This window comes from Mustelus asterias, chromosome 2 (genome assembly GCF_964213995.1).
Source record: "Mustelus asterias chromosome 2, sMusAst1.hap1.1, whole genome shotgun sequence".
Classification (NCBI taxonomy): domain Eukaryota; kingdom Metazoa; phylum Chordata; class Chondrichthyes; order Carcharhiniformes; family Triakidae; genus Mustelus; species Mustelus asterias.
The window spans coordinates 79,755,292-79,771,708 of NC_135802.1; the positions used below are offsets into that span (position 1 = coordinate 79,755,292).

General features: G+C 43.4%; 1 protein-coding gene across 20 annotated transcripts in view; it reads left to right on the forward strand.

Moving 5' to 3' along the window:
• Positions 1–16,417, forward strand: part of ppp1r9a (protein phosphatase 1, regulatory subunit 9A) — a 343,843-nt gene that overhangs the window by 158,626 nt on the left and 168,800 nt on the right. For all 20 annotated transcript variants that reach the window (XM_078237727.1, XM_078237812.1, XM_078237839.1 and 17 more), the window contains exon 3: positions 10,740–10,860. In XM_078237727.1, coding sequence (XP_078093853.1) covers positions 10,740–10,860 — 121 coding nt within the window. The remainder of the gene's footprint in view (positions 1–10,739; positions 10,861–16,417) is intronic.

The following is a 16,417-nucleotide window of genomic DNA, read 5'->3' on the forward strand; positions in this document are numbered from 1 at the left end:
ATCTTACTTAGAACCATAGAAAATTACAGCTCAGAAACAGGCCTTTTGGCCCTTCTTGTCTGTGCCGAACCATTTTTTACCTAGTCCCACTGACCTGCACTTGGACCATATCCCTCCACACCCCTCTCATCCATGAACTCGTCCCAAGTTTTTCTTAAATGTTAAAAGTGACCCTGCATTTACCACTTTATCCGGCAGCTCATTCCACACTCCCACCACACTCTGCGTGAAGAAGCCCCCCCTAATATTCCCTTTAAACTTTTCTCCTTTCGCCCTTAACCCATGCCCTCTGGTTTTTTTCTCCCCTAGCCTCAGTGGAAAAAGCCTGCTTGCATTCACTCTATCTATACCCATCAAAATCTTATACACCTCTATCAAATCTCTCCTCATTCTTCTACGTTCCAGGGAATAAAGTCCCAACCTATTCAATCTCTCTCTCTAACTCAGCTTCTCAAGTCCCGGCAACATCCTTGTGAACCTTCTCTGCACTCTTTCCACCTTATTTACATCCTTCCTGTAACTAGGTGACCAAACCTGTACACAATACTCTAAATTTGGCCTCACCAATGCCTTATATAACCTTACCATAACACTCCAACTTTTATACTCGATACTCCGATTTATAAAGGCCAATGTACCAAAGGCACTCTTTACGACCCTATCCACCTGTGACGTCACTTTTAGGGAATTCTGTACCTGTATTCCCAGATCCCTCTGTTCAACTGCACTCTTCAGAGTCCTACCATTTACCCTGTACGTTCTATTTTGGTTTGTCCTTCCAAAGTGCAATATCTCACACATGTCTGCGTTAAATTCCATTTGCCATTTTTCAGCCCATTTTTCTACTTGGTCCAAATACCTCTGCAAGCTTTGAAAACCTTCCTCACTGTCCACTACACCTCCAATCTTTGTATCATCAGCAAATTTGCTGATCCAATTTACCACATTATCATCCAGATCATTGATATAGATGACAAACAACAATGGACCCAACACCGATCCCTGCGGCACACCACTAGTCACAGGCCTCCACTCAGAGAAGCAATCCTCCACGACCACTCTCTGGCTTCTTCCATTGAGCCAGTGTCTAATCCAATTTACTACCTCCCCATGTATACCCAGCGACTGAACCTTCCTAACTAACCTCCCATGAGGGACCTTGTCAAAGGCCTTGCTGAAATCCAGGTAGACAACATCCACCGCCTTCCCTTCATCCACTTTCCTGGTCTCAAAAAACTCTAATAGATTGGTCAAACATGACCTACCATGCACAAAGCCATGTTGACACCCTAATAAGTCCCCGTCTATCCAAATATTTGTAGATCCTATCCCTTATCACACCTTCCAACAACTTGCCCACCACCGACATCAAACTTACTGGCCTATAATTTCCCGGATTTCTTTTGGAACCTTTTTTAAACAACGGAACAACATGAGCCACCCTCCAATCATCCGGCACCTCCCCTGTGAATACTGACATTTTAAATATGTCTGCCAGGGCCCCTGCAAGTTCAACACTAGCTTCCCTCGAGGTCCGTGGGAATTTATCCACTCTGATTTGCCTCAAGACAGCAAGCACCTCCTCCCCTTTAATCTGTAAAGGTTCCATGACCTCCCTACCTGTTTGCCACTTCTGGACATAGTGATTCATATTGGCGTACATTTGACTAGTCTTGGTTTTCAACAGTAGCTTGTTTAAATACAGCATGTTTAACAAAGAATAAATGTTCCCAGGCACTTCAGAGGCATAATCAAGACAAAAATGTGGAGATGCCGGTGTTGGACTTGGGTGGGTACAGTAAGAAGTCTCTCAACACCAGGTTTATTTGGAATCACGAGCTTTTGGAGCACTGCTCCTTCACCAAGTGAGTGGTGTTGTGAGACAAAAATGGACATGAGCCAAAGAAGAAGACATTAAGGTTTTGGGGGGAAAAAAATGGAGTTAGATTTTGAAGAGATCCTTTAGAATGTAGGACCTAGTTGGCTGAATCACAGTGACCAATGGTGCAGCAAAAGAGGGGGGATGCACAAGAATCCAGACTTACAGGATGAAAACCTCTGGATGAATGAGGGGAAGAAAATTAGAGATGGGAGGAGCAAGAGTTCTAAATACGAAAGGATAACATTTTAAAATTTAAAAACATTGGGGAAGTGAAATGATGAATAAGTGGCTATAGTATAGGATTGGAGACAGGCAAAACAGTCTTGGTGAAGCTTAAGCTAATGGAGAGTGGAGAATGATGAACCAATCAGGAGAGTTTTGGAATAGTTAAATTTGAAGGAGACCAAGGCACGGACATTGCAGCAGCAGATGGGTTGAGGCTAAATGGAGTGGGCAGTGTTGGAGATGGAGAGGATATAGGGCTGTAAAATCAATTAGGTGTCAAATAAGATCAATGTTGTGAACTGTCTGGATAAGCCTGTAGCAGTGGCTATGTAAATTGTAAGTTGTAAGCGAATGGAGTAGAACTGTGTCATCAATTTATATTTGGAAGCTGTTGTCATGATTTCAGATGGTGTTGTCAAAGGGGCATGCATGTAGATAAGGAAGAGGAAAACAGCAAGAATAAATCCTTGGGGGACTCTAGGCAAAAATACATCCAGAGGCATAAATAAACCATTGCTGGACCTGCTTTGGCTATTATTTGATATGTAAGAGTAAAACCAAAGGGAGACAGTTCCACTGAGCAAAACAACAGAGGAGAGGTGTTGGCCATGACCAGATGCTGAGAGAGATCAAGAAGAGAGAGTGCACTGTGGTTACAGTCACAGAGGATGTGTTAGAGGGTTAATTGCTTCCCTAAGGAGCCCTTTGGTTTATCACGTTTGTGTTGATGTAATGGAGCTGTTATAATGGTTTTCTTGTTGCATTTAAAACTATTATTCCCCTCAAGTAATCAGACACAGTTGTGGAGTGGTTTCAAGATGAATTTATTAAAAGACTACAGCCCTGAATGAAGTCATTCAGATCATTCAGAGTGAAAAATTCAGAAATGCAGACAATTATAGTTTCAACTCTGATTACAAATAATTAGCATATACCAATAAAAGTCTGAGAGTTATTTTTATCCACTCGTTAATTAAGGTTACATCATATAAAAAGTACAGTTTTTAAAAATAATCACAATCATCTTGCACTTGCTCAATTATAATATCCAATTGTCACGAGGTTTTTAATTGCCTCAATTTAATATTGTTTTCAACCATCTTTAAACGTACCAGCTATGTCTGGATGTTAGAACATGAATCAACTCCCTTGTCCAAAGCATGATTTAATGGCCTTTTCCCAATACAGTATCTTTCTCCCTTTCTTATCTGAAAGTCAGGTGTCTGGAACTAGCTGCATACGATCCTGCAGTTAAACATTGTTGTAGGCTTTTGTGATTTGTCTCTGTTAACCCTTTTCACTGGACACAGTTAATATGACTACTATTTTTCTCCATAATTATTAGTATGGGTATTAATCTCCCTCAGTTGGCCACCAAACACCTATCCTGTTCCCATTTTCCAGCACTTAATTTATAGTCTTGAATGCAATGGTGTTTCAAGTACTCACCTAAATACTTCTTAAGGTATTTAAGAATACTTAAATTCTTAAGTATTTAGAATTTATAGGATTCCCACCTCTACCACCCTTTCAGGCAGCGAGTTCTCGAATCTCACCTCCCTCTGGATGAAAATGATTTTCCTCAAATCCACTCTAAATCTATTCCTCTTCACGTTAAATCTATGCCCCCTGATTATTGATCCCTCTACTAAGGAGAAAAGTTTCTTCCTATCTACGCTATTTATATCCCTCATAATTTTGTACACCTTGATGAGGTCCCCCATAGCCACCTTTGCTCTAAGGAAACAACCCCAGCCTGTCCAGCCTCTCTTAATAGCTGAAATGCTCCAGCCCAGGTAACATCCTGGTGAATCTCATTTGTACTCTTTCTTGTACAATTACATCCTTCCTATCGTGTGGCGACCAGAACTGCATAGGGTATTCTAGCTGTGGCATAACGAGTGTTTTATGCAGCTACATCAAAACCTCATAGAAATCATAGAAACCCTACAGTGCAGAAGGAGGCCATTCGGCCCATCGAGTCTGCACCGACCACAATCCCACCCAGGCCCTTTCCCCACATATTTACCCACTAATCCCTCTAACCTACGCATCCCAGGACTCTAAGGGGCAATTTTTAACCTGGCCAATCAACCTAACCCGCACATCTTTGGACCTCCCTGCTCTTATGTTATATGCCTCGGCTAATAAAAAACAAAGAACAGTACAGCACAGGAAACAGGCCCCTCGGCCCTCCAAGCCTGTGCCGCTCATTGGTCCAACTAGACCATTTGTTTGTATCCCTCCATTCCCAGACTGCTCATGTGACTATCCAGGTAAGCCTTAAACGATGCCAGCATGTCTGCCTCCACCACCCTACTTGGCAGCGCATTCCAGGCCCCCATCACTCTCTGTGTGAAAAACTTCCCTCTGATATTTGAGTTATACCTCACCCCTCTCACCTTGAGCCCGTGACCCTTCGTGATCGTCACCTCCGACCTGGGAAAAAGCTTCCCACTGTTCACCCTATCTATACCCTTCATTATTTTGTACACCTCTATTAGATCTCCCCTCATTCTCCGTCTTTCCAGGGAGAACAAGCCCAGTTTACCCAATCTCTCCTCATAGCTAAGATCCTCCATACCAGGCAACATCCTGATAAACCTTCTCTGCACTCTCTCTAAAGCCTCCATGTCCTTCTGGTAGTGCGGTGACCAGAACTGGTCGCAGTACTCCAAATTTGGCTTAACCAGCGTTCTATACAGCCGCAACGTCAGACTCCAGCTTTTATACTCTATACCCTGACCTATAAAGGCAAGCATACCATATGCCTTCTTCACCACCTTCTCCACCTGTGCTGCCACCTTCAAGGATTTGTGGACTTGCACACCTAGGTCCCTCTGTGTTCTATACTCTTGATGGCTCTGTCATTTATTGTATAACTCCCCCCTACATTAGTTCTTCCAAAATGCATCACTTCGCATTTATCTGGATTAAATTCCATCTGCCATTTCTCCGCCCAATTTTCCAGCCTATCTGTATCCTGCAGTATTGTCCGACAATGATCATCGCTATCCGCAAGTCCAGCCATCTAATAAAGGCATGTATCCCATATGCCTTCTTAACAAGCTTATCTACCTGTCCTGCTGCCTTCAAGGATCTTTGGACATGCACCCAAGGCCCGTTGGGTTCACTGTACCTCCTAGCACCCTACTGTTTTTTTGTGTATTCCCTTGCCTTGTTAGTCCTCCCAAAATGAATCACCTCTCACTTTTCAGGGTTAAATTCCATTTGCCACCATTCTGTCCATCTGTCCAGCCCGTCTATATCATCCTGTAATCTAAAGCTGCCCTCTTCGTTATTAATCGCACCTTATTTTTATGTCATCTTTGAACTTACTAATCAGACCCCCCCCACATTCACATCTAGATCATTAATGTACACAACATATAGCAAGGGACCAGTACCAATCCCTGTGGTACACAACTGGAAGAGTTTTAACAACACCAGGTTAAAGTCCAACAGGTTTATTTGGTAGCAAACACCATTACTTTTCACCATCAGCAAATGGTGTTTGCTACCAAATAAACCTGTTGGACTTTAACCTGGTGTTGTTAAAACTCTTACTGTGTTCACCCCAGTCCAACGCCGGCATCTCCATGTCATGTACACAACTGGACACAGGCTTCCAGTCACAAAACAACGTTCGACCATTATCCTCTGCCTCCTGCTCCTTAGCCAATTTTGGATCCAATTTGCTAAATTGCCATGGATCCCATGGGGAACCTTGTCAAAAGGCTTACTGAAATCCATGTAGACTACATCAACTGCACTGACCTCATCTATACATCTAGGCCGCGATTCTCCCCTCCCGCTGCGCTAATTATTTAGCACAGTGGACCAGGAGAATCCCATGACGGCTGATTTGCAGGGTTTGTGAGAGTGTTCGCTTCTCCCAGCGGTTTCTGCTCTGCGCCGGAAATCGGTGGGAAGACGCAGAGACCATTTAAATGGTCGTTTTAATATTATTTGAATATCATTAGCGGGCTTGGGACTGAAGTCTCTGGGCCCGCTTGCGTCTCCCATCCCACCAGTGTTTCACTCCAGTGGGGATTACATTACCTCCCCACTTTCAGGGAGCTAGTGGTCTGAGCCCGCTGGAGTGAAGGGGAGCTTGGGCGGCGGGCGGAGTGCCCCCTGAGATTTAGAACACTGGCATAGCCAGCCTGGGGCCCTGGCACTGCCAAATGGGCAAAGTGCCAATTCCCAGGGGATACCCTTGGCACTGCTGCTGGCAGTGCCAAGGGGACAGGGCATATGGGGGCTAGCGGTGGGGCCTGATGGAGGCGGGGCCCTAAGGGCAATCAGTGGGGTTTGGAGGTCCCGCTGCCACCTCTCTGCCGTCGGGATCGTTGGGGGAAAGGAGGGAGGCCAGTGATTGGGGCAGGGTGGGGGGGGGAATGGTTGGGGAGCCAGCGATCGGGGCGGGGGGGAAGCCAGTGTTGCAGGGGTCTCAGGGCTGGCCAAGAATCGGGAGCGCAGCAGTGTGGGGCTGCTGTGCATGCTCCGATCACGGCACTGACAGATCAGCGCATGCATAATGGCCTGCTCAGCATACTGATTTGAGCCTCTCCAGTGTGAATAGGCCCTGCCCCCTGAAACTAGTGCAGAGTGTGGGAGATACTTCTCTGAACTCCCACTGAAAAAACCAACGTGAATTTTCATGTGAATTTGATGCTTAGAATTTTTTGGGAGAATTTCACCCCTAGTCACCTTTATTGAAAGAAAATTCAATTAAATTCATTAGACATGATCCTGCCCTGACCAAAGTCATGCTGACTATTCTTAATTAATCCTTGTCTCTCCAACTGGAGATTAATTCTGTCCCTCAGAATTTTTTCCAATATTTCCCCACCACTGGTGTTAGATTCATTGGTCTGTACTTTCCTGGGTTTGTTCCCCTACTTCCCTTCTTGAATAATGGTACAGCATTAGCTGTCCTCTAGTCTTCTGGCACCTTTCCTGTGGCTGATGAGGATTTCAAAATTAGTGTCAGAGCCCCTGCAATCTCCACTTTTCCTTCCCTCGGCAGCCTAGGATACATCTCATATGGACCTTGCGGATTTATCCACTCCTAAAACCCACCAAAACCGCTAACATCTTCTTCTCAATGCTAATCTTTCCAATTATTTCACAATCCCCTTCCCTACTTTCTGTAAGTACATCGTGGCAAGTGGAAAGTACTCCTGACTTGTGTCTGATAGATGGTGGCCAGACATTGGGGAGTTCTGACCTTGCGGGAATATCATTAATGAAATAGCTGAACATGGTTGGGCCTAGGGCACTGCCCTGAAGAACCCTTGCAACAATATCTCAACTGAGGTGATTGGCATCCTACAAGCACAACCATCTTCCTTTGTGCTAGGTACAACTTCAGCCAGTGGAGATGCCCCCCCCCCCCCAACCGATTCCCTTTGACTTCCTTGACACTACACCGAGTCAGATGCTGCTTTGATATTAAGGGCAGTTGTTTTCACTTCATTACTGAAATTCTGTTCTTTTGCCCATGCTTGGACAAAGGCTATAATGTGATCAGAAGCTGCGGCCCTACAAGCCAAACATCACTGAGCAGGTAATTGCTTGACATCAATGTCAACAACACCTTCCATTAATTTGCTGATGATTGAGAGTAGTAATTGGCTGGATTGGATTTGTCCTGCTTTTTGTGGAGAGGACATACCTGGACATATCTGCTGTCTATCCCCAAAGCCTTTGCAGCATCCATTGTTTTTGTTCATTTATTGATATTGGGTAACATGAATCAAATTGTCCAATGATGGACTTCCCTCTGGACTTCAAGAGGTAGCTGAATTGGATCATTCACTTGATGCTTCTAGCTGAATTGGTCGCAAGTGCTTCAGCGTTGTCTTTTGCACTGATGTTCAAGGCTCTTTTATGCTTCAAGATGAGGATGTTTTTGAAGCCTCATGTTGATTGTTCACCACCACGCAAGGCTTGATGTGGAAGGACTGAAGACCTGTGATCTAATCCCTTAGTTTTAACTATAACTTGCTGCTTCCACTGTTTTGCATGTGCAGTCCTGTATCAGAGCTTCACCAGATTAGCATCTTATTTTTAGGTATCCTTGTGCCCCTGGTGTGCACTCTATACTCCCCATCGATCCAGAATTGGTTGCCTTTCTTGATGATAAATGTTGAGTGAGGGATATGCTGGGCCATGAGATTACAGATTGTGGTTCAGTGTGCTACTCAGTTACCCTTGGTGATGGACATTGAAGATCTCCTTTGAATCTCTTTCATGCTGTTCTTTTTCTTCATCAAATATATTTATCTCCTGCCATATCTAATCCTGATCCACTTAACTGAAATCTTGCCAGCGCAACTCCCCTTTTTGGTCACTCGCAAGATTTAGGGGCCATTATGGGACTTGCATAATGTCCCATAATGCAAGGGGGATTCGGTCCTTTAATCTTGGGCAGTCTAAATGGCAAATGTAGTCCAGAAGATGAGCTTATAGAAGGTTTTTGTGACAGTTTCGTGGAGCAATACATTGTAGAACTGACTGGGGATAAAGCTATCTTAGATCTAGTATTGTGCAACGAGGCATGGTTAATTAAGAATGTCATAGTTAAAACATCCACCAGGAAATTGTGATCAAAATACCATTGAATTCCATGTTAAGTTTGAAAATGACATATTCCAAACACAAATAAGAACCTTAAACAAAAACCAATTGCATGTATGAGGGAGAAATGGCTAAGATTGATTGTATGAACACATTAAAAGATATCAGAATAAAGTAACGGTGGTAAACATTTAAAGAGATAATTCAATATCTTCAACAAAAATATATTCATTGAAAAGCAAAAGCTGAGCAAAAAGACCCATCTGAGGCTCAATCAGGGAGTTAGAGATAGTATTAGGTTAAAAGAAGAGGCTTATAATGTTGCAAAGAACAGTGACAAGTCTGAGGTTTGAGAGTGTTTTAGAAACAAAGGGTCACCAAAGTTGATAGAATGAAAGTAAACCAGTCCAGATTGTAAGAGCTTCTATAAATATATGAAAGGGAAGAGAGTAGCTAAAGTAAGTGTTGGACCTTTGGAAGCAGACAAGAGAAACTATGATGGGGAGTGAGGAAATGGCAGGCAGCGAACAAATATTTTGTGTCTTGTCTTCACAGAAGACACACTAGAAATAGGTAACCCAGGGGGCTAAAAGTGTGGAAACTATAAGTAATTAATATCAGGAGAAACAGATAATTGGAGAAATGATGGTCTATACCCTAGGATGTTTAAACAGATAGCTGCAGAGATAGTGGGTGTGGTAACTATGATTTGCCAAAATTCCTCAAGTTTTGAAAATAACCCTAGCATATTGGAAGTTAGCAGAGAGGCTGGGAATTTGGCAACTGGTAACTCACTCCCTGATTCTCCAGTTTCTTTATCCATCCATGGGATGGGGCGAGGGCATCGCTGACAAAACCAGCATTTGTTGCCCATCCAAAATTGTCCTTGAACTGTACATTTCAGAGGACAATTAAGAATTAACCACATTGCTGTGAGTCTGAAGTCACAGGTAGGAGAGATTGGGGAACAACGGCAGATTTTCCTCCTGAAAGGACATTTGTGTACCAGATTGATATTTACAACAATTGATGATGGTTTAATGGTCATCACTACTAAGCCTAGTTTTGTATATTCCAGATTTATTAATTGAATTCAAATTCCACCAACTGCCATCATGGGATTTGAACCCATGTTCTTGGAGCATACATCTGATCTTCTGGGTTACTAGTCCAGTGATATTTCCACTGTGCCACCATCATTTTATTAACAGGGGGTTTGAGTTTAAGAGCAGAAGAGGCTGAATGGCCTCTTCTGCACTGTAGGAATTCTATGCTATCATCAGGCCTCGCTCTCCTCTGTCTGAACCACCCACTATTCTTGAAACAGGATTCAGACCATTGTTTTCCTGCTCCCGCACCCTAGGCTCGATCTCAAACCTTATTTTATTTTCTCTCCAATATCCCCCCCCCATTTCTTCTTCAAATATGTCTTGTTCATGAAACTCATTTCCTCCTTCCCCTTTTGCCCTATTCACACTAAAGAGCTGACTACCCAACATTTTCTACTACCTCTCATCCCAGCTGACTTTGTAAATGGTTCCCTTCTTTAATGATACTATTCCTATCCTTGGAAAATAGCTGTTATTGTCCTCACTCCCCAATCACCTGCCTTCATTAAGTCTTGTTAACCCTCTGTTCTTGAAGACCATTTCCAGTCATGCTTTTAAAACAAAAATCTCTTTGCAACCCACATCTATAAATAAGATTTTGGCCACAACTCCTAATGTCACCACCACCTTTAACTCCGCATGCATTTTTCTTTGATTACTTCCCAGATGATTTTGTCTATTAAAGGTGCTTTATAAATGTAAATAGTTTTTGTTCCTAGCCACTTCCCCTGCTGGATATGTTTAAAGCAAAATATATACACCAGTGTAGTTTTGCCTGGTTGTTGTGTTCTCTAATTATTATTTGCCCTATTCTGTTTCATGGTTAAAAATAACATGTATTTAATATACTATAGTGTTACAGCATTGGTTCATGTTTTCAGTGTATTATTTTATCTCATCCCAATGCTGAATTAATTCTTTACTCTTTCACTCTGCAGATGAGGATGGTCTTGGCATCAGTATTATAGGAATGGGAGTTGGAGCAGATGCAGGATTAGAAAAATTAGGAATTTTTGTCAAGACCGTTACAGAGGGAGGAGCAGCTCAAAGGGATAGCAGGTGAGCAAAATTGCTGTTGAAAAGGCAATGGTGTTGTATCATTACAGGATTTCTCTCATCCAAAAATTTGATAGGCATAGAATAGCTTTTGGGCATGAAATAAGTGAAGTTGAACTCGGTTGTTAGTTTGTCACAAATACCTATCAATCATAAAAGTCCACAAAGCAGTAAGATGCTTATTTAGGTCAAAGCAGTGGCCACTCTTGCTTTCCTAGTTACTGGGTTTCTTTAGCTTCCTCTTAATGTCATGTGAAGTGAACCAAATTGACTGAACATTGGTATCTGAGAGTTGAGACATGATGACACTAGCGGATGACAGTAAAGTAGGTGGAGTTGTAGACAGTTGCAGAGGGAAGTGGCAGGTTACAGAAGGACATAGATAAGCTGCAGAGCTGGGCTAAGAGGTGGCAAATGGAGTTTAATGCGGAAAAGTGCGAGGTGATTCACTTTGGAAGGAGCAACAGGAATACAGAGTACTGGGCTAATTGTAAGATACTTGGTAGTGTGGATGAACAAAGGGATCTGGGTGTCCATGTGCATAGATCCCTGAAAGTTGACACCCAGGTTGATAGGGTTGTTAAGAAGGCGTACGGTGTGTTAGCTTTTATTGGTAGAGGGATTGAGTTTCGGAGCCATGAGGTCATGCTGCAACTGTACAAAACTCTGGTGCGGCCGCACTTGGAGTATTGCGTGCAGTTCTGGTTGCCGCATTATAGGAAAGATATGGAAGTGTTGGAAAGGGTGCAGAGGAGATTTACCAGGATGTTGCCTGGTATGGTGGGAAGATCATATGAGGAAAGGCTGAGGGACTTGAGGTTGTTTTTGTTAGAAGAAGGTTAAGAGGTGACTTAATAGAGGCATACAAGATGATCAGAGGATTAGATAGTGTGGATAGTGAGAGCCTTTTTCCTCGGATGGTGATGGCTAACATGAGGGGACATAGCTTTAAATTGAGGGGTGAGAGATATAGGACAGATGTCAGTGGTAGGTTCTTTACTCAGAGAGTAGTAAGGGCGTGGAATGCCCTGCCTGCAGCAGTAGTGGACTCGTCAACATTAAGAGCATTCAAATGGTTATTGGATAAACATAGGATGATATTAGAATAGTGTAAATTAGAGGGGCTTTCGATTGGTTTCACTGGTCAGCGCAACATCGAGGGCCGAAGGGCCTGTACTGCGCTGTAATGTTCTATGAGTAAGATCATCTGCTTGACACTTTTGAGTGAAAATGCTTGAAAACAAAAGAATTTATTTTGTCAAGGTTGAGGTTAGATATAGAACATAGAACATAGAACATAGAACATTACAGCGCAGAACAGGCCCTTCGGCCCACGATGTTGCACCGACCAGTTAAAAAAAAACTGTGACCCTCCAACCTAAACCAATTTCTTTTCGTCCATGAACCTATCTACGGATCTCTTAAACGCCCCCAAACTAGGCGCATTTACTACTGATGCTGGCAGGGCATTCCAATCCCTCACCACCCTCTGGGTAAAGAACCTACCCCTGACATCGGTTCTATAACTACCCCCCCTCAATTTAAAGCCATGCCCCCTCGTGCTGGATTTCTCCATCAGAGGAAAAAGGCTATCACTATCCACCCTATCTAAACCTCTAATCATCTTATATGTTTCAATAAGATCCCCTCTTAGCCGCCGCCTTTCCAGCGAAAACAATCCCAAATCCCTCAGCCTCTCCTCATAGGATCTCCCCTCCATACCAGGCAACATCCTGGTAAACCTCCTCTGCACCCTCTCCAAAGCCTCCACATCCTTCCTGTAATGTGGGGACCAGAACTGCACACAGTACTCCAAGTGCGGCCGCACCAGAGTTGTGTACAGTTGCAACATAACGCCACGACTCCTAAATTCAATCCCCCTACCAATAAACGCCAAGACACCATATGCCTTCTTAACAACCCTATCTACTTGATTCCCAACCTTCAGGGATCTATGCACACATACACCTAGATCCCTCTGCTCCTCCACACTACTCAAAGTCCTCCCGTTAGCCCTATACTCAACACATCTGTTATTCCTACCAAAGTGAATTACCTCACACTTCTCCGCATTAAACTCCATCCGCCACCTCTCGGCCCAACTTTGCAACCTGTCTAAGTCTTCCTGCAAACTACGACACCCTTCCTCACTGTCTACCACACCACCGACTTTGGTGTCATCAGCAAATTTGCTAATCCACCCAACTATACCCTCATCCAGATCATTAATAAATATTACAAACAGCAGTGGCCCCAAAACAGATCCCTGAGGTACACCACTTGTAACCGCACTCCATGATGAATATTTACTATCAACCACCACCCTCTGTTTCCTATCCGCTAGCCAATTCCTGATCCAATTTCCTAGATCACCCCCAATCCCATACATCTGCATTTTCTGCAGAAGCCTACCATGGTGAACCTTATCAAACGCCTTACTAAAATCCATATATACCACGTCCACTGCCTTGCCCCCATCCACCTCCTTGGTCACTTTCTCAAAAAACTCAATAAGGTTAGTAAGGCACGACCTACCTGCCACAAAACCATGCTGACTATCACCTATCAATTCATTACTCTCCAAATAACTATAAATCCTATCCCTTATAATTTTTTCCAACATCTTGCCGACAACAGAAGTGAGACTCACCGGTCTATAATTCCCGGGGAAGTCTCTGTTCCCCTTCTTAAACAATGGGACAACATTCGCTAACCTCCAATCTTCTGGTACTATACCAGAGGCCAACGACGACCTGAAGATCAGAGCCAGAGGCTCTGCAATCACTTCTCTTGCCTCCCAGAGAATCCTTGGATAAATCCCATCCGGACCAGGGGATTTATCTATTTTCAGACCCTCCAGAATATCCTGCACATCCTCCTTATCAACTGTAATACTGTCTATTCTACTCCCTTGCAACCCAGTGTCCTCCTCAGCTATATTCATGTCCCCTTGCGTGAACACCGAAGAGAAATATTGGTTCAATGCTTCACCAATCTCCTCCGGTTCCACACATAACTTCCCTCTGCCATCTATAACTGGCCCTAAACTTGCCCTAACCAACCTTCTGTTCTTGACATACCTATAGAACGCCTTAGGATTCTCTTTAACCCTATCCGCCAAAGTCTTCTCATGTCCCCTTTTAGCCCTTCTAAGCTCGCTCTTCAACTCCCTCTTAGCCAATCTAAAGCTTTCTAGTGCACTACCCGAGTGCTCACGTCTCATCCGAACATAAGCCTCCTTTTTCTTTTTAACCAACAAAGAAACTTTTTTGGTGCACCACGGTTCCCTAGCCCTACCAATTCCTCCTTGCCTGACAGGGACATACCTATCACAGACTCGCAGTAGCTGCTCCTTGAAAAAACTCCACATGTCGGACGTTCCCAGTCCCTGTAATCTCCTAGTCCAACCTATGTTTCCTAATTCTCTCCTAATAGCCTCATAATTACCCTTCCCCCAGCTAAAACCACTGGCCCGAGGTTCATGCCTATCCCTTTCCATCACTAAGGTGAACGTAACCGAATTGTGGTCACTATCACCAAAATGCACACCAACTTCCAAGTCTAGCACCTGGTCTGGCTCATTTCCCAGCACCAGATCCAATATAGCCTCACCTCTAGTTGGCCTGTCTACATACTGAGTCAAAAAACCTTCCTGCACGCTTTGAACAAAAACTGACCCCTCTAACGAGCTAGAGCTATAACAATTCCAGTCAATATTAGTCAAGTTAAAATCCCCCATAACAATTGCCCTATTACTTTCACTCCTAAGCAGGATTGACTCCGCAATCCTTTCCTCAACCTCTCTAGAACTTTTAGGAGGTCTATAAAAGACTCCCAACAGGGTGACCTCTCCTCTCCTATTTCTAATCTCCGCCCATACTACCTCAACAGATAAGTCCTCATCAAATATGTTATAGAAGCTCTCCCTTGACCTGCCTGTTGCCTGCTACTCAACTGGATGTTGGAATTGAGGCCAAGGTGAGATCAGCCATGATCATATTAAATGGCGGAAAAGGCTCAAGAGGCTAAATTGCCTCCTCCTAGTTCTTATGATTTTTTTGGTTGTGAGAACATTTTACTCCAACGTTTTTCTGCTGATGTTTACTAAGTTAGCTCTGTATTATAGCTTCATTAGGTTAGTGAATAATTTTAAGGTAAACAAACGTACAAATTTGAGCACAGGAGTAGGTCGCTCGGCCCCTTGAGCCTGCTCCACCATTCAATAGGATCATGGCTGATATGTTAGTAACCTCAACTCATGTCTATCTCCGATAACCTTTCACCCCCTCACTTATCAGGAGTCTGTTTATCTCTGCCTTAAAAATATTAAAGGATGCTCTTCCTCCGACTTTTCAGGCAGGGATTTCCAAGGGGCGGCACAATGGTTAGCACTGCTGCCTTACTGCGCAAGGAATCTGGGTTCGATTCCTGGCTCGGGTCACTGTCTGTGCGGAGTCTGCATGTTCTCCCCACGTCTGCATGTGTTTCCTCCCACAGTCCGAAAGACACGCTGGTTAGGTAAATTGGCCATGCTAACTTCTCTCTGTGTACACGAACAGGCACTAGAGTGTGGCAACTAGAGAATTTTCATAGTAACTTCATTGCAGTGTTAATGTAAGCCTACTTGTGACACTAATAAACTTAAAACTTTAAGACTCATGACCTTCTGAGAGAAAATCTTTCCTCTCATCTCTGTCTTAAATGGGCGACCACTTATTTTTAAACAGTGATCCCTAATTCTTGATTCTTCCACAAGAGGAAACATCTTTTCCACATCTACCCTGTCAATATGCCTCAGGCTCTTCTAAGTTTCAATCAAATCACCTTTTACTCTTCTAAACGCCAACAGATACAAACACCTCACATTCCAGATATTGGTCTTGTAAACCTTCTCTGAACTGCTTTCAGTGCATTTGCAACCTTGCTTAAAAAAGGACACCAATACTGTATGCAGTGCTCCAGATGTGGTCTTACCAATGTCCTGCATAACTGAAGCATAACCTCCCTGACTGTGTATTCAATTCCCCTCGCAATAAATAACATTCTAGTACCTTTCCTAATTATTTGTGTATAAGCCTTTTGTGATTCATGCTCCAGAACACCCAGATTTCTCTGCATCTCAGATCTGTGCAATCTCTCACCATTCAGATAATAAGCTTTTTTATTCTTCATGCCAAAATGGACAATTTCACATTTTCCCACATTATACTCCATTTGGTAGATCTTTGCCCACTCGCTGAATGATTCTATATCTCTTTGTAGTCTCTTTATATTCTCTTAACTTTGTATTATCAACAAATTTAGGAACCATATCTTTCGTCCCTTATCCAAGTCATTTATATAAATTGTAAAAAGTTGAGGCCCCAGCACTGATCCCTCTGCTTATTACACTTATTACATCTTGCCAACCAGAAAATGGCCAATTTATGTCTATTCTGTTAGCCAACCAATCTTCTCCCCCACGTCATAAACTCTATTTTCCACAGTAGCCTTTGATATGGGACCTTATCATGTCTTCTGCTAGTTTAAGGACAGTACAACCACTGAATCCCCTTTACCA